This window comes from Marmota marmota, unplaced genomic scaffold (assembly GCF_001458135.2).
Source record: "Marmota marmota marmota unplaced genomic scaffold, marMar, whole genome shotgun sequence".
In the NCBI taxonomy this organism is placed as follows: domain Eukaryota; kingdom Metazoa; phylum Chordata; class Mammalia; order Rodentia; family Sciuridae; genus Marmota; species Marmota marmota.
Window position 1 is genome coordinate 64,007,848 of NW_025999900.1, and position 17,963 is coordinate 64,025,810.

Genomic DNA, 17,963 nt, shown 5'->3' on the forward strand with positions numbered 1-17,963 from the left:
TCCCTGGCCTCTGGTACACAGTTGGTGCTCCAGGAATGGCTGCAGACTTGACCTGTGGGCAGGATGCATGTTGCGGTGTCAGATTGACTTTGACTTTGTTGCTCTGCATCCTGAGGCAAGCTGCATGACTACTCTGGGCCTTGGTTTCCCTTTCTGCAAAATGAGGAGCTGAGGATACTCATCTTGTGGGGATTAGTAAGATTGGTCTGTGCAGCTCCTTGTAGGTCCCCTATGCGGTAGGTACTCAGGCAGTGGCGGTTGGCAGTGTTGATGTCAGGCTGGCCACTTGACAGATGTAGGCATTGCACCAATTTAGGCCAGAGGGTGTGGTTTGACTCCATTCTCAGAACTTGTCATGGGGCCAGAGGTTGGGGGGCCCTGTTGTACCCTTGCAGTCGCGCTGCTCTCCGGGCATTGGCCTTGTCCATGTTGGGTCTCAGGGCTGAGGCTGAGGGGCTGGGGGCTGCCTTCTTTCCTCCTCCCCATTTGATGAGGCTCAGGGAAGGACTTGAGTGGCCGGCTTCTGTCAGGCTCATGGGCCAGGCTCGTGGGAGCTGTGAATCATAGTTCCCAGGATGGCGCTACTTCTGAAGTCCCCTTCTTTTCCATGTGATTCCCCACCAAACCCAGGACCCCATGGATATTTTCATGAGTGTCTCCCCAGGTCCAGGCGCATTTGCTGGATGAGGAGTGGTATATAAGCAGACTGGACATAGTTGAAGGGAGGCCTTGCCTTCTTGGGGCTGCTCGCACCTCCTTTCCTGCCCCCACTTCACTGCCAGCCCCAGGTCCTGGGTCCTGGGTGCCTGCCTTACACACAGCACTACCCTGGGTTTCCATCTTTCCTGGAGTGTCTTGTGACGGGGATGTCCACCACTCTCTGCTGATGGTGTCCTTTCTATTAGCATCATCACTGAATTGCTCCGAGGCTGAGTCAGGCCTCAGCATGAGTGTGCCTTGGCCTTCCCCTTCACCAAGACCACCCAGCACCTCTCGTGTGCTGAGCACACACCCAGCACTGTGACCCTGGGGACCTGGAGCTGGGAGACCTGTTCAGATCCAAGGCAGTCCCTGCTTGCATGGGACTGTGCAGGTGCTCTGCTTCTGAGCCTGTTTCCTCATCTGTAAAGTGGGCCAGTCGGCAGGAGCAGGGCACATGAGGCAGAGGTGAGGGCTTTGTAGATCATCTCCCTGAAATGCCATCCACACCTCTACCTCTGAAGTCCCTTTCTTTTCCAAGCTTGAACAGACCCAAAGTTGTGACAAACAAAACCAAAGTTGTGACCCTCCTGGGGCAGGGGGACAACTGGAAGCCCACTGTGATGGCTTCTTAGGGCCATCCCTCTGGGACGGGAACGCAGGTGTGGGAGCGGCTGCCGGCCTGCGCCTCTGGCTGTGGGGCTGTGGAGTTGGGAAGAACGGGCGGGTGTGCTCGGTGCTCCTGTCTGTTTCCTTTTCCAAGTGTGTTCTTCCAAAGAGCAAAGACTGACTTTGATCCTTGGCAAGGTGTTGGGGAGTTCACCATTTGCAATTTTAAAATAAGAAAACTAAATTTAGGAAACAGAGCAGGAGTGAAGAGCGTGGGCTCCTCTCCACCCACCTTCCTGGGCTGAGCGCTCACCTTTATCTACCTTTAAAACCCCAAATGCCAGCTCCGAATCTGTGCTGGGAGCAGCAGCTTCATCCCGAGATACTGCGCAGGCTGTTGGCTGCCTGCTGGCCTGTGCACCGGGTGTGGCTGCGGCTTTTATTCTGAGTGGGACTTGGGTTCACAGCTCCTGCAGTGTGACCGTGATCCCCACCAATCACTGAGGAAGCCATCTCTGAGGGGCCAGGGCTGCCTGACCCTAAGGATTGTGCCTGACTTCCAGTCTAGCTAGGTCCTTTATAAAGTGGGGCCGCCCACTGTCTAGAGGGGCCCTGGAAGTGATCAGCATCCTCAGGCTGCAGAAGGGGAAACTGGGCCAGAGGGGACCTGCTACTTTCTGGGGCGGCATGGCCCGCTGGCTGCAGAGCCCAGCCGTGCCCTGTTGAGTGGAGGTTGAGACATGGATGGATGGGTGGGTGGGTGGTGTGTGCACAGGAGGAACCTCACTGAAGATGAGGCAGAGGAGCAGGCAGAGGAGGAGGGAGCCTCACCCTGGCTGGCCTGGCTGGCCTGACTGCCTGGATAGATGGGATCTTCCAGCAGCAACCATCCAGCTGTGGCAACAGGTCAGAAGGCCTGAGCCCTTGGGGAGGCCCTGGGAGTATCAGCAGCTCCTGGAACTCCTAGCTGTCACGTCTGCAAAGAACTCCTACTCATCCCTCAGCACCCAGAAGGAGTCTCTCCTGCTGACCCCTTTCACTCTTTCTCTTAGAACAGTGAGAACCCTCCCCTATTTGGATAACAATGGGTCCCCTGTACCTGAAGCCCTGGGCCCTCTGTACTTGAAGCCCTGTTATATCGGATGCCTCCCAGGAGAACCAAGTCCCTGTGGTCAGCATAGCTGGACAGCTGGGTTCAGCACTGGGGAGAACAGGGAAACACCAAGCCCCAGCCCAGGGAATTTGGGGAGAGAAGATGTGGGCCAGAGCTATAAGCACCTAGGAGTCCCAGTGTCCTACTGAGCCCACTTAGAGCCAGGAGGTTTTGGAAAGGCAAGTGTAGGTTCCTAGCCACAATCCCCACCCAGCCCTGAGCAGGCGCCCAACCATCTGAAGTGCTCTGGAACAAGGCAGTGGTAGCTCCAGTTGTGGCTGCCTTTGGAGGCCGGGGCAGGACTTCAGGCCATGAACCACACCTGGAGAAGCAGATATGATACTCCTCTGGAGGAGGAAACTTTTGTCCTAGGCCTGGCAGAACCCCCCTAGTACACTTTCAAGGACAAGAATGAGCATGCATCAAAGATAACCAGGAACATAAAGAAACATGGCAACATGAGCAGGAACCAAAGAAATAGACCCACGTGATTCCACAAGATGGAAGGAGCAGACACAAGCTTGAAAACAGCTCCAGGGAATAGGGAGTCATAGATGGTAGCACAGTGATTTGCAGGAGAACCAAACAGAATGTCTGGAAAAGGAAAACACAGGCAATTGAAATTAAAAACTCAGTGGTTATTTGGCAGCTGAATGAACACAGAATCAGTGGAAGACATCATGTGGATTACAGCTAGGTGACAAAATTAGGGAAATGGTTAAGGGAGAGCAGGGGGTACAGTTGGGGGGCTGCTACAGGCCTGCTGGCAGCCCAGAGAGAAAGAAAATGGACTGAGAAATATATTTTTAAAAAACAATAGGGTGGTTTTTCCAGAATTGATAAAATACACCAATCTACTGGTTCAAGACTCGCTGTGAGTCCTAAGAAAGGCACCCAGGTGTACCTTTGGGAATGGCAGAAAGCTAAAAGCCAAAGAGAAGCTAAGTGACTGTGAAGAACACAGCTAGCTTTCAGGCTAATGGCGAGCTCCCCATCCCCATGGGAGCTAGGGTACTGCAGGGAAGACCTGCTAGCGTCTGTCCCGGGCAAAAACAGCACTGGGGACAGGGGTAAAGTGGGCATCCTCAGATAATGATGATAGATAGCCACCAGCAGAGCCGCGCTCAGGAGAGTTTGAGAGTCTGCTTAGGTGGGAGCAGTAAGGCCGAGAGGAGCCGTGTTACGTCGTGGGATGGCAGGGCCAAAGCTGTGCAGGAGGGAAGAACTTGAACTGCTGAGGAGGACTGCTGAGAGCAGGCAAGGCCCCATCTTAGCTGCACGGAGGTCAAGGGGGGGAAAAATAAGTCACACGCAAGTACTTCCCACTTGTGTCTTTTATTGATGAATGCAAAACACAACACTGACGGACAGGCATGCATCACGGCACAGAGAGCAGGGGTCAGGGGCCTCATACATCTGAGGTAGAGTAAGGTGGCGCTGGGAGCAGGGTGGGGAGGAGGGAGCACCGGCCATACTGGGACGTCGTCCCGGCCCCACTTGGGACTAGGGGCCACGGAAGAGCTCAGGGTGTTGTGCTGGCCACACTGGGAGAAAGAGTCAAAACATTTCACATCCCGAACGGGTTCACTGCCCCTCCCCGTGGACAGAGCGGTGGGGTCCCCTTGTCATCGGCTTGCTGGGTGTCTCCCCACGAGTGGGGCTTGGTCTTTCCCTTTTCAGGGGCAGGCCCCACGCACCCTCGCCCCAGAAGTAAGAGCTTTGTGTGGAGAACGCCAAGGCTGCCGGCCAGGCTGCTGGGGCCAAGCGCGTTAGAAAGACCCTTTTTCTCTATAAAAATAGTTTCACTTTATAAAAGGGGAATGCTCACCTCGGGTGGGGGTGACAGTGCGTGACAACGTTCTAAGTGGGAATTCCAAGTGGGAGTTCCATAGTGACGAGGCTGGGGTGGACGGACAGGATGGGGAGCGAGGGTCCCCCTCTCAGACTCTACTGGGTTGTGGAAGAGGGGGTGTCGGGAGCACAGAGTCCTCCTTGGTGGGGGCTGGGGAGTGTGGGTGTCTGGGGAGGGACTGCCCCTCTCGGCTTCCACAAGGGTGGGGCAGTAGGGGGCGTAGGCCCCGGCCGCGGCCTGCACGCAGCGGTCAGTTGAGCAAGGTTCCGTAGAGCTGGGCTTTCGTGAGGCTGTCCTTGCGGCTCAGCCCCGAGCCACCAGTCCTCGGGAAGGCCTGCTGGGGGCTGAGGCGGGCAGCAGGGTGCATTTCCGGCGAAGCCTCCATGGAGCTGGGCTCCAAGGAGTCCCTGGAGCCGTGCTCAGGCTCAGGGCTGCTGCCAGCTCCACACAGCTGCACCCCCAGCCTGTCCCTGTCTCCCTCGCTGGGCGCATAGCCAGGGAGCGGGTCGGCAGATCGGCTGGGGCTGAGGCTCAGGTCGCCACCTGCCCGCAGGAAGCAGGGCTCTGCCAGGTGACCCTGGGAGAGGTCGTCGCCCTCCGAGAAGCTGTCGGCCTTGTAGGTGGCATAGAGGGGGCTGGCGTGGCCCTCAGCCTTCTGGCCTGGGCTGCCCCCACTGCCACCGTAGTAGCGTTCGGAGAAGCTGCAGGGCGAGGCCCGGCCCGCGGTGCTGGTTGGATAGGAGTAGGCACCAATGTCCTCCACGCTCAGGGGCCGCCACTGACCCCGAATGTCTTCTCCAGGGAGCCGGGCGGACCCCGGCTTGGCCCGCAGGCTCCATAGGTTTGGGGGCATCAAGGCCTGCTGGGGGCCCGGGGTGGCTGGGAAGCGGAAGGACTCGGCTGGGTAAGGAGACACTGTCCGTCTGAATCCTGGGGCCACCTCAGCCTCGAGTGGGGCTGCCACCGCGGCCGCAGCCTTGGCAAAGCGAGGGCTGCCCTCGTAGGTGGCAGCCGGCGGCTTGCGGTTGAAGAGCTCGTCGCGGCTGTTCAGGTAGATGGCCTGCTGCGAGGCGGTGAGCGTGCTGGCCTGCGCGTGCTCCTTCTCCTCCGACGTGGCACTGAAGCTGGAATAGGAGCTGGACGTGGGCAGCGAGCCCGCGTAGCCCGGGAAGGCCTCGCGCCGGAAGCCAGCGGGGAAGGCCGCTGCCTCGGCCTCCTCCTCCTCCTCTGCAGCACTGTCCGTGGAGTTCTGGGCCCGCAGGAAGCCCACATCTGTCACGGGTGCGTCCACGCTGGGTCGCCGGTCACGCCGCCGTTCTTCCGGGCAGTAGAGGGCTGTGTCGCTGCAGTAGATGTCTCCTTTGTATGGGGGCCGCGGGGCCTGCTTCTCCACCCCATCGCGGAAGGCCAGGTCACGGGCCGAGGCATCTGACAGGTGGGAGGACAGGCTGGCGGGGTCAGGCTTCTCCAGCACCTTGGCGATGACGCAGGTGGGGACGCTGTCGGCGTAGGCCGGGTGGCAGAGCTGGGAGGGCAGGCTGCAGCCGAGCTTCTCCATGTGCAGGCTCACGCGCTCCTGGAAATCCGAGGGCAGCTGGAACAGGTGCGAGGGGAGGGGAGGGTGGGGACGAGATCACAGTCAGCACGGAGGCCCAGCCCTGGCCCTGAGGCTGAGGACCACGGTCAAGCGTGACCGACAGGCAGGCTGACAGACATGTGAAAAGGGACATCCTGGGGTTCTCACAGCACGCCGCAGGAGCCAGGGCCCAGGATGCCGGGTTGAACAAGTGCCCAAGCACACGGCTGTTGTCAGCACCTGGGGCTCCCTGGTCATCTCTACCTGCCCCACCCATTCCCGACAGGGCAGACAGAACCCAGAGTCAGGCCAGAGAAGCTGGGACGGGCCTGGCTTGGGCCTCACTCCCTGCTCCTGCCCAGGGGCTGACCTGCTCTCAGGCCCATGGGTTCTGAGCACCCACCCTGTGCTGCAGAAGGAGACAGACTCAGAAACAGATGCAACAAAGATTGAGGCCAGGGCCACGCACCCTGTGGCTCCCGTGCCAGTGGGCGATGTCCCGCTACTGTTTGATCTATTTTGTGAGCGTGTCAGGTGTGGCCTGGGCCCAGGGGAAAGGGGACTCGGACAAGGGCCTGGGTGGGAGGGCTCGAGTGTGGGTGGGCTCTGTCCCGTCTGCTTCGGCACCTGACAGGCCTGGTTCTGAGTCCAGGTCTGCTCTCTGCTCACCATGGCCCTTGGTCAGTCCTGTTCCCTGAGGCGTGTTTCTTGTCTCTAAAGTGGGACTGTCATGGTGCCCAGTCCCCAGGGCTGCTCTGAAGTGCGCACGCTCTGGATGGGGGCTTGCAGCAGAAACAGGAGCAGCCCCAGAGGAAGCAGAGGAAGAGGGTGGGTACAGGGAGTCCTGGAGAGGGCCACAGGCTGTCCAAGCCAGGGCAGGCAGGATGCGTGGGGGCAGTGAGGCCAGGACCCGCAGGTGTGAGGAGGTCGAGGGGCTCAGGCTCACCCGGCATCTTCCTCCTCAAGGGTGGGGGTGGCCTCGGGGTGGGGCCGGCCCAAAAGGAGCCCAGAGTGGTCCTGGGACAGGGTGGGCCTGGCTGGGGCGGGGTCACGTTACCTCGGACACCTTATGGACCCTGCCGTAGGTCTGGCTGCACTGCAGCAGCTGGGCCGCTAGATTGCAGTCCTTCCTATAGAGCTCCTGGAAGACAAGAGAAGGCGTTTGGCGCAGCTCGCCCTGGCAGGTCTCTGCTGCCCTGACCAGCGCCGAATGGCCAGTGGGCAATGGGAGGGTGGGCAGACCCGGCTCTGTGGCTGGCAGGACAAGGACGGACTCCCGGCCTCATCCCTCTGGGCTTTGCGTTCCTGCCCGCAGGTGAGGGCCTGTTTGGACCTGGAGCTGCTGGTGTGTGCAGGGTCCTGCCAGACAGTCCTGCTGCTGCCCAGACGTGGCCCGGGGCCCTGCTGAGACAGAACCTCCCACAGGTGGGGCAGTGGAAGTGTAGGCCCCAGGCTTGTCCACCAGGTCTGGTCTCCCTGCCCCTCAGCCCCCGGGGGGTCCTTCCAAGATGACCTGGTGGGCAGTGACAGGCAGGAATGAGGGTGGTTCCCCAGCCCCCGCCACCCTTAGTCTCAGACTTGCTGCTCATGCCCCACTCGGAGTATTGCCTGGCCATGGGGCTGGCTGGGGGGGCGCTGGGCTGGAGTGGGAAAGGTGTGTGACTCTGGGTACAGACAGGGACTGGTCAGCCTCCAGAGCTAAAAACAGATGCAAACAGTAGGACTTAAGGGGATTTGGCTGACTTTGAAAATCTCTGTTGCATGTGCCTGTGGCTGCAGAGGCCTTCACCCACTCCAGACCCATAGCAGGGCTCTGACCATCTACCTGCCTTGCCCCATGGTGCTCCTGGCCAGGGCTGCTGCCAAAGTCCAGCTTAGCCAGGACCAGTTCAGGCAAGGTGGTGCACAGCATGGGCACTCCTTCCTGCCTCCCCCATGTCCTGGAGCCTTCTGCAACCCCACCCTCACTGAGGCTGGTGCCCCAACTGGCCTGCATAGTGGAGGGAACCTAGGTCCACAAACCCCTCTCAACACTCCCTGGGCCTCCTAGGAATAGTAAAATTGAGTGAGAACTGAGAACTGGCCCCTGTGAGGCCCTTGTGAGGCTGCCTCATAGAGCAGCCAGTAGGGCATGCCATTTGGAGGCCTGGGACAGTTTCTGCCATGCACATGGTCCCCAGAGTGAGGACGTAACACTGGCAGGGCCCCTGGCTGGGCACTGTCCATGTCAGAGGGTGTCAGGTTCAGGTTCTTCCCAAGGGGCAACAGTTGCTGGCTCTCAGGCGAGAAGCCATGGCCTTCTCAAGCAGAGGGAGCAGGAGCGGGTGCTGCACCTACTAAGAGCCTGGTGCAGCTGAAAGGACCCGGTGGCCTTGAGCCCGAGCCCTGCTCTGCCTGTGAGCCACCGCTGCTGATCTGGTCACTGAAGCTGGCTGTGCCTCAGTTTCCACACATGCACTACCCACACAGAGATGTGCCAGAAGGGGTGGCAACTTACGCAGAGGGCCTGGCCTTGCACTTGAGGAAAGGTCTCCCCATACCATGTTCTCTATGCCTGCTGCGAGAGCCACACTGCGTGCAGGAGTGGTCTGGGCTTGGGGCCTCCTGTCCCCACCTCTGGAATTGCCTCTTCACTATCAGAGGCCCCACTCCACTCAGCTTCCAATCCCAGAGTCCCCAGATCCCAGGCTGCTCTTGGCCTCCTCTTACCCGAGCTCTCAGCAGCTGTCACCCAGCTGGCCAGCTTGCTGAGGACCACCTCCTCCTCATGTGGCTTGGGCCACCACGCATGCCTGGTGTCTCCCTCTTGCTAGCACTCACTCTCAGTTGTCCTTGCTAGTTCCAACTTATTAACCAACTTTGGAGAGTCCCCGTGGCCTGTAGCCTCCCCTCTCCTCCCCTGCACGCACTGCCTTGTGACCTCAACCCACACGCAACAGGCTTCCATCCAGCTCCACACCCTGGTACCCAACCACCCTCAAGACCGTTCTCTTTGGATGCAAGCCTCGCTGCACCCACACCAACCCCTCCACAGGTGGCCATGCCTTGCTCAGGCTGCGATCCCTGGGGCTCGCTAGACTCATCACCTGCCTTCACGCCACACCAAGGGCTCGTCCTGTTGCCTCTATCTTCAAAATGTTGCCAGGAATGAGCCCTTTTCCCCACCTGCCTGCCACCATCTTGGCTGCCACTGCTCTCTGTCCTGTGGATTGTGGCCTGGTCTCCTCTGACCTTCCTACCGCTGCCCTCAGCAGCCCCTGCACTGTGTCCTCACTAGCTACCAGCCCAGTGGAACTGTAAGTGCAGGCACACTGCCCCTTTGTTCAGGAGACTTCGGGGGCCCCTGCCTCAGACTACAGTCCAGATTCCTGATGGACCTTGTGCAGTGAGGCTGTGCTCCCCACTCCCAGCTGCAACAGCCCCTTTGCTTTTCTCTAAGTTGGGCTGGGCAGCATGGCCCTTCAGCCTGGAAGAAGTCCTCTCCAGGTGTCTGCAGGGCCTCCCCCTACCCCTGCCTTCAGGTCCTGGCTCAAGCAGCCTGTTCCAGAAACACCCAGCCAAGTCTGCAGACCTTGCCACTGGCAGCTCCTCGTCCTGCTCCTGGCTCCTCTCCTCTCTGCAGCAGAGCCCTTCTACCATCTCCAGGGCTGTGCAGTTACTGCTACTGTCTGCCATCCCCTCTCTGATGTCAACTCCATGTGGGCGGCGGAGGGGGGGGGGTGTAATTTTTTTTGCCCGTGCTGTTCATATCAAAATCTCAGGATAGCTAGATCTGGCAAGGGGTCGATCAATGCTGAGAGCATGGTCGCTGGAAAGTGCCCACCCATTTCATGGGGCCTCTGAGGACAGGCCTTTGGGCAACACTGGGGCGCGAGTCCTGAGTGCCACCATCCCACCTGGGGCCAGGAAGCTTCACCCTGGGTGGGATAACCTGGCCTCCCATTCCCTCCCTAACTCAAGCCCTCCCAGCAGAGGGTCTCTTGGGGATGCCTCAGCAGCATGTGGCCCACCTGTCCTTCCCCAACTGCACCAGCACTCCTCAAAGTCCTGAACACTTTGCTCAGCCACCTGTCCCCTGTGCCAGGTTGGGGCCAAGCCCCTTGGCTTGGAGCTCCTCCAAGTCAAAAAGGCCCCAACTGCCAGTGCTCCCAGGAAGCCCCCTCAGATGCCCCACTGCCCTCCGTGGGCCAAATGCACACGGCACTTACGTTGTCCTCTGACAGCTTGTCGATGGTCACCTTGGCCTCCAGGAGGTGACTGTTGAGGGCGACAATCTCATGGCTCAGTGCACGCTTCTCTTCCTCATAGTGCTGGCCCTGCGGGACAGGGAAATGGAAGGAGGTGGTCAGTGGTCAGCTCTAGCAGGCTAGCTCAAGGCCTGTTGGATTAGGCCTCCTGTGTCCCAAGAGCCTGAATGACATGGTGCTGGGGGCCCAGGTTGCAGGGGTTAGGAACATGGACTGACCCAGGTTTGAGGCCAGCTGCACCACTGACAAGCCCGATGACCCCTGGCAAGTCACTGCCTGCCGAGCCTCGGTTCTTATCTGCAACACAGGCCCACAGCATCCTTTCCCAGGAGTTTGGGGATGGCTTGTGTTCTGTGCCTCACAAAGCCTGCCTGCCTCACTCGACAGATCAGGAAACTGAGGCTCAGAAGGAAAGGGGCCTGTCCAGGGTCTCAGCAGAGCCAGACCAGCCAAACCACAAAGAGAGGAACCTGTCCTGACCCCCGAGCTGGAGTCGCAGATGCCTTCTCCTTAGAGTCAAGACCAGGTGCCCATGCCCACCATTGCTATTGCTCCTGCCAACACACAGAGAAAAGGCAACACCAGGTGCTATGTGGGTTTCAAGGGTCTCAACCCCCACGAGGGCCGGGCCTGGGGAATGTCCCCAGGAAGGGTGGGTTGACGCTCAAGCCCACCTCAGACTCTCGCACCACCTGAAGGAGGGCTCCCCTCAGTCCCTGGGCAGCTGAGCCGACTCCATCCCAGCGCAGGCCCTCTGTCCTGCGGCTCTGCTTGCACATCCGGACGGGCTGCTTGACCTGATGCTGGCGCAGCCCGGGCAACCCGGCCCAGCCCTGTCCTTGTCCTGGTAGAACCAACCCAGTCCCGGAGCCATCAGGAAGCGAGATCTGGGACTCAGCTCCTGATTGAGCCAGGGGATGCCAGGGGCCACTTCCCCCATGTGCTCAGAGTCACAGGCCCTAGGAGGCAGTGCTGGATGGGGAGTGGCGGCGGGGTGACCCTCACCATACGGTACAGCTTGCCCTCCAGCTCCTGGTTGATTCTCTGCAGTGCCAGGTAGTTGCTCTGAATCCTGTGGCAGGAGGGAAAGGGTCATTGCTATGCAAGGTCCAGCCTTCCCGCACCCCTGTGGCCGCGCGCCTTTTGAGCAGGCTGGAGCTGAACTTCCCGTCCTGTTTGCCCCGCCTTGGTTGAATGTGCACTTCCTCCCAGAGCAGAAACCACCTCATTAAGGCCGAGTCTCCTCCAGGCTTTCCTAGGCCAGGCCAAGGCCTTGTTGCCCCCACCCCAGCAGGATCAGTCAGGTCCTCTGTCCCGGCCAGCTTGCTCACATCTTCACACAGCTCTTACAGTCCTCGCGACACAGCTGACAGCGCAGCTGCACGTTAGTAAGGAAGAGACTGAAGGCATGGGATGGACCCGGGGCTTGGTTTCCACACAACAAGATGGTGACATCGGAAGGCTCAGCAGGACGGGGCCATTCAGGGAGGGACAAACAGCCCTCCTGGCAAGCCCCCCTCAGGGCAGTACCAGCTGGTTCTCTATAAATATTTAAAACAAACTAAACCAACAGCAAAGCTGGCCTTCGCTTCCATTCCCTGTGTCAGATGCGAAAGTGCAGGAGGGGTGAGAGACACCATCCTACAGGAGCAGTGGTGCCGCTGGCCAGCGTCCAGCCACAGCCACTCCAGGAGGGGCCCCAACTCTGCATCTGTCTCCTCTCCAGGCCCAGACACCGCGTCCCCATCAGGACCCAGGGTGCCACTGGGGACCCTGCTGGGCCAGTCGCCTCTGGAGACTGCGTCTATGTCATGCTGCCGCCACACCCAAAATGAACAGGAATGAGGGGCTTGGAGTGGAGCCGGGCATGGAGAAGGCACGGGGAGGAGCCTGTCCCTGCTACCAGCTGACCCTGTGTTCAGGTCCTGGCCTGCTGCTCTGAGCACAAGGTCTGACTTCTACCTGGGCAGTCAGGAGCCTCCTGCGGCAGCTCCCCCAGCGGCCTCACCTGCGCAGCTTCTCGGTGACCTTCTCTAGCTCCTCCTGCGCGCGCCGCAGCTCGATCTCCAGGTAGTGGCGCGTGGAGTCGAACTCCGTCTCCAGCTTCTCCAGCTTGTGCGTGGTGTAGGACAGCCGCTTGCGCAACTCACCCTTCTGCTCCTGCAGCGCACTGCAACGACATGCCGCGGTGGCCGGCCGCGCACTGAGCGGGCAGCCGGGCCACGCAGGCAGCTGACCAGCTGACGTGTGCCGTGGGTGCATGCCACGCCCAGGTCGCACTCTCTCGCTCGTGCACACACACAGTTGCCCCCAGCAGCGGCACTGAGGACTTCCAGCCCCAGGGGTCAGGGGCTCTGAGCCAAGTGCCTCTGCTGCAAGTAAGTCCCCATGTGGTCACCTTGGAGTGGAATCTCACCCCAGAACCTTGCCAGTGTGTGTGGGTGGCTTAAAGGGCCCTGGTACAGGGAGCGCCATTGGCCCTCAGGCCTCCCTTGGGAGCTGGCCAGGGATGCCAAGGCCAAGTTGGCAGTGTCATGCTTGAGACCTGACTTCCCTTCCCCTAATTGACTGGTGGCCCCAGAATACTGTGTCTACCTCTCTGAGCCTAAGAGAGGTTTGGGGTGACACCCCAGGCCCAGGCAGGACCCAGCAGGGTTGGCACACAGCACTGGAAGCTCAGCAGTGCCCTGCCTGCTCAGGTCCCCTCGGGAAGCCTTCCTGAAGCCAGGGACGCTCTTGGGGCTCCACCTTCCCATAGACTGGGGGCTCCCCAGGATGCCACCTGCTTGCTCACAGCACCACCCAAGACACCAGCTACCCTTCTGAGCCGCCAGACAAGGATTACTTGAAGTAAAGTTGGGCACCAGGCGGGGGCTAGTGGGTGACCTGCCCCAGGAGCTGGTCATGAGCTCCCAGAAGGGCAGGGGCCACCCTGCTGTCCCCGGGGTCAGGGTAGGGGCCTGAGCCCCAGTGCTCTGGAGGGGGGCAACTTCTGGCAGGTTTGATGTGGGGTACACAGCAACATCCTGACCGTGGGGAGCTGGAGGAGGTCAGGTGTCATGCTGGAGACCCCGCAGGGCCCGGAGCCTCGACTGCTCAGATGTGGGCAAGAGCCTGTGTCCTCAGGACCTCCCCGACCCAAACCCAGCAAGGGATGTGCAGGGACAGGGGAGGGTTCCTCCGACTCCCAGGAACAGGACCGCTTCCCCGGCCCCATCAGGAGCTTCCTCAGTCTCTGGCCTGCAAGTGAACCACGCGCCTTGCACCCGTGAGCCTCCTTTAAGCATTCTTGGATTCCTGCCCAGGTCTACTTTTTTAAAATAAATAAAAATAAAGAGTTGCTTACATGCTTGAGAATTTCACAGAAGGGCGGGGCGGGTCTTCCCAAGAGTCAATTCCCCCAAAGAGGGGACAGAATAACAGGGGAAGCTCTCAGGCAAGGCCCCCCAGCTGGGGGAGCCCACGCAGGCTGGCTGCTGCTCCACGGTCTTGCCCGCCTCCTCCAGGCAGCCTTCCCGGACTGCCCAGCCTCTAGCATCCTGCGACCAGACTCCAGCTGGCCCCACCGCCCCTATTTTCTTCCCCGTCAGGGCAGCAGACTTCCTGGGTGCCCACATCACCAGGGCTCCCCACTGCAGACAGTGTCTGGTTTGGGGCAGGCAGCAGCCCCTGAGGTTGGATGTTCCCTGAAGCAGCTCGTTACAGGCTCCGCCTCCTCGAGAAGAGGGAGGGCCTTGTCCATTGCTCCAGTGGCCATGTCGGGCCTCACGCCTGACCCCTCCTCCAGCCTCCCCTGAGTACTCTCTGACCAGTTATGGGGCCTCATTCTTCTGAGGCCAGCAGTTCACTGTGCCCTCACCCAGCCCTGACCCATTTCGGGGGCCTGGTTTCCATGGGACTCCTCAGAGCTGGCTGCCCTCCCTCCCCCATCTTGACTACCTTGCTCTTGGGCACTACTGTCATTGGGGCTGGCCAGCCCCTGTCCCCCAGCCACCCGGCATGCTTGCCCCCTTCCCCTCCTGACCCTGGGACTTTACAGCAGGGAGCAGTGTTCTGGCCCACATGGCCCACAGTGGAGAGGGCGGTGAGCAGGAGCGCGGGCCGACGGCAGGCCACCCCAGGGCGCATCTCCGGAACCTCAGTTCACCTGGGCCTCCCAGGGACTTTCTGCACACTGGGTGACTTCCTCTCTGATGGCACCCCAGCCCCTCATGCCCGCCACCTCAAGTTGCACCCAGGCCAGTCCTTGGCTGCAGAGACCACACTGTGGCCACCTCCACGCCCCTGGCTGCAGGAGCCTCCAACTCAGGCTCCTGACATGGTTCCCAGCCCCTGCCACTGTGATGCCCCAGGCTCACCCACACTGGTGTCCCCACCACGTCTTCCCCTCCCTCCCTCTGGCTCCACCACACCCACAGACACCGCCCTCGCCCAGGCTGTTCTGCAAAGCCCGGGGCCTTTGGAGGCCAAATGTCTACATCTAGCCCCACCCGGACCCCTCCTGGTCTAATCTCCAGCCGGGTCTCTTGGGCTCCACCCACCCCGTGCCCAGCAGCCAACGGACCCCTGTGCCTCTCACTCAACTATCCAGTGCAGACCCAGAGACCACCTGTTGACTGCCACCTGCACCCCCACGTGGGGAGGGCCATGGGACCCTTCTGCTGCCCTTCACAGCTGACTCCAATCCTAGAGGCTCAGTTTCTTTAGAAGTTCTGGACAGGAGGATACTGGGTGGTCACCTGGGTCTTGCCACAACCCTGCCTCCTGTCCTCCCTCTCAGGGCACTAACCCGAGCCCCACCTGGCTGTAGCCTCAATTTCCACAACTGTAAATGGGGTTAGTTGCCCACACATGGGCGCAGGTCTGTCACTGGCCCCCGTCTGGTGGGCACTAAGCCATTGGCATACAGGGATAAGGCTGGGCTGGCGCTGTGGAAGCAGGGCCTCCAGGCCACTGAGAGCCTGGGGGAGGTGCCGGGGCCCGGGGTCCTGCCTTGGGTCAGGGTATGGCCTGGCGGGTCCCCAGTGTCCAGAAACAGGCCTTAGCCAATGCATGGGGAAGGGAGGGTGCTGTGCTAGCAGCAGCCAGTCGTGGTCCTCCAGGTTGGGGCCACCCTCCTGTGCCAGCCCTGTTGAGCCTGCCACCTGCGGGGCCACCTTGCTTTGATCTGGGCCCATGGAGCTGTCCCTAACCTGGCAGCGAGAGTGGGCTCAGGGGTTCTCCCCTGCCATAGCAGTCCCTGGACAGGAAGAGTCCTGGAGAAGTCTCCCCTCACGAGGGCCACTCCTGGCCACTCACAGGAGTCACAGCCTGGGTGGGGTGACAGTGTCCTGCTGGCCTGGGAGATCTTTCTTCTCTCTCAGCCTCCTCATCTGTCTTGGGGAGTCAGACACAGACATGGGATGGATGTCCGGGGACAGACGCAGACACCAATGAATGGGATGGGGGGAGACAACAGGTGTGTTACCTGTCCCAGAGCGAGGGTGAGGACCTGGTCAGGCGGCCCTGCAGGACTCGGGGCTGCCCGAGGCACGAGGGCACCCAGGGGCTGCGCAGCCTGTGGGCGAAGAGGACAGAGCTGCTCAGAACAGGTGGGACAGGCTGGGGGCATGGGGAGGCCAGCGGGGCCACCATTGGGCACCAACCAAGGCCCTCGCTGAGAACCTAAGAGATGGGAAATCCATGTGTTGTGCACCCCATGGGAAGACTCCTGTCTTCAAGGTGGCGGAGGCCGAGGGATTCAGGAACCTCAAAGAGGGGTCCCAGCCAGTGCACCTGTCAGAACTCTCTGGTCACTCTAAAGGGTCTGTGGCATTGAGTCCCAGTGTGGCAGGCCCCTGTCTGCAGGCCTCAGAGGGAGTCATACAGTGGAACAGTGTGTCCCCTCCCCTGCTCTGGGGCTGTCAGTTCTTGTCCTGTTACAGGACTGGGTTCCTGTCTGGCTACTTCCAGTGTGCAAGACCCACTGGTCAGAGACAGGATGCTGGAGAGACAGGTGGTCCCTTTTCTCTGCAGGACTGTCCTGTGGGCTGTGGGACCTGGGGGTGGTTAGAGGATCAGGACCCACTTCACCTCCCCTGGGATCTGGCTAAGCTCCCCGGATATAAGGCCATAGTCTATGGCCATAAGAATAAGGCCAGTCTAGACTGGACAGTGTGGTGTGGGAAAGAGCACAGGTCTGGCCTGGCCTGTTGGGGCTGCCCTACTGGAGGACAGCAGGACACACACCAGCCCCAGAGGACTGCTGTGTGTGGCCATCCCAGCTGAGGGGCTTGTAGGGACGTGGGTGCCAGGACTGACTTGCTGGCTCTGAAGCCAAAGTGGGAGGTCATCCCTGCTAAGAGGGGCCAGTTCCACCACCAAAGAGTCCGATGCTGTCCAGAAACCAGGCCTTGAGGGAACGTAGGCAGAGGTGCGTGCCGGTGAGCGTGGCGTAATCCTGTCTAAGTGAACGACCGCTGCAGAGCATCGTGGAAGGCAGGATATGTCAATTTGTTACGCCTGGGTGGTGGAATGCTGGGTAATTGAAAAAAAAATTTTATACTTTTTTGGATTTCTCATATTTTCCATGGATGAAAAATTAGAAAAAAATTTACTGAGGATCAAATTTGGACACCAAAAAAAAAAAAAAATCACCATAAGCAATGATTTCATGGGCTGAGGGGGGCAGCAGAAGCCAGGGGAAACTCTTGGCCATAAGCCACAAGCCTCACTATGGCCACTGCTTCTCTGGGCCTTGGTTTCTTCACCTGTGAAATGGGCCCCTTGCCCCGGGCTTCCTGAGCAGGAGTCAGGAAGGTGGTGGTGAGCAGCAGGTGCTTGGTCTCTGGTTGGACTAGGCTGGGGAATCCTGTCCCAGGGTCCACCCTTGGCAAACGACCCTAATGCTGCTAAGCCAAATGGGCAGGTTGCCTTTGGAGCAGTCAGAACCAACTGGTCAGCCCTTGGTGACTTGAGAGAGGCCAGCCGTGGCCACAGGGGTCCTCCTCCTAGTCTGCATTCTTGAGGTCCCACTGACGGAGCCGTCTGCAGAGACGCTCCTGGTGAGGTCTCAAAGGAGTGGGGCAGCTTGAAGTTGGACAAAGGCTGGGACCCAGGGGGAAACTGAGGCCCAGGGAAGGGGTAGGGCTTGTGAGGTGACCCGAGGTCTGACTCTGGACGCTCACAGGTATTCATTAAACACTGAGACAACCCACTCTTGCTCTGAGCCAGGGAAGACATGGAAATTCTCATTCCTGCCTGCATGTGGGGAACACTACCCTGGAGATGGGAAAAGTGGGGTGTAGAGGGGGTTAGCCACAGGCCCGGGGCTGCACAGCCACCTCGGGGAGAGCCGGCCTGCTGGCCCTCCTTAGACTCCTCTTCTAGAGAAGAGCCGGCCGGAAGCTGCACTGAGCCTGCTGCGGAGGGCCGTGCTGCCAGGGGCCTGCTGGCGCTCAGAGAGCAGCCCAGACAGGCCTGGCAGCCGCGGGAGAGGGAATTAGCCACCTCCCGCTCGGCTCCCAGCCGCTGTCAGCAGCGCCAGCAGGGCCCCAGCAGGAGCTGGTGTGGTGGAACCATGCAGCCCTGGGGACAACCAGCCTGGCTTCACCCCTGCCTGGGGGCACGGGGTGCTCTTCCTTCTGCTGGTGGGAGGGTTTGGAGACTGCTGGGCAGAGAAACAGACAGAGGGCTGACCTGGGCCACCAAAGGATTGCCCCAAGTCTTGGCCATGGTGAACAGGACAACCACATGGACACAGGATCCTCACGGGGGGGGGCCTAGAGCCCACAGAAGCCGACCTCTAGGGACTTGGAGCAGCTGGGTCCCCTGTTAGCACCTATCTTC

At 60.2% G+C, this 17,963-nt stretch overlaps 1 protein-coding gene across 2 annotated transcripts; it reads right to left on the reverse strand.

Moving 5' to 3' along the window:
* Positions 1-3,777: 3,777 nt before the first annotated feature.
* On the reverse strand, positions 3,778-16,714 carry Begain (brain enriched guanylate kinase associated). 2 transcript variants are annotated; one of them, XM_015495720.2, is made up of 6 exons: positions 15,604-16,709; positions 12,145-12,306; positions 11,142-11,208; positions 10,098-10,205; positions 6,947-7,030; positions 3,778-5,907 (listed from the first exon to the last, which is right to left on the reverse strand). In XM_015495720.2, the coding sequence occupies exons 1-6, from the start codon at positions 15,768-15,770 to the stop codon at positions 4,564-4,566; spliced, it is 1,932 nt and encodes a 643-aa protein (XP_015351206.2). In that variant the 5' UTR covers positions 15,771-16,709; the 3' UTR covers positions 3,778-4,563. The 2 variants fall into 2 exon arrangements, with proteins under 2 accessions (XP_015351206.2, XP_048655284.1); XM_048799327.1 differs by lacking the exon at positions 6,947-7,030 and having other exon boundaries at positions 15,604-16,714.
* Between the last annotated feature and the right edge of the window lie 1,249 nt (positions 16,715-17,963).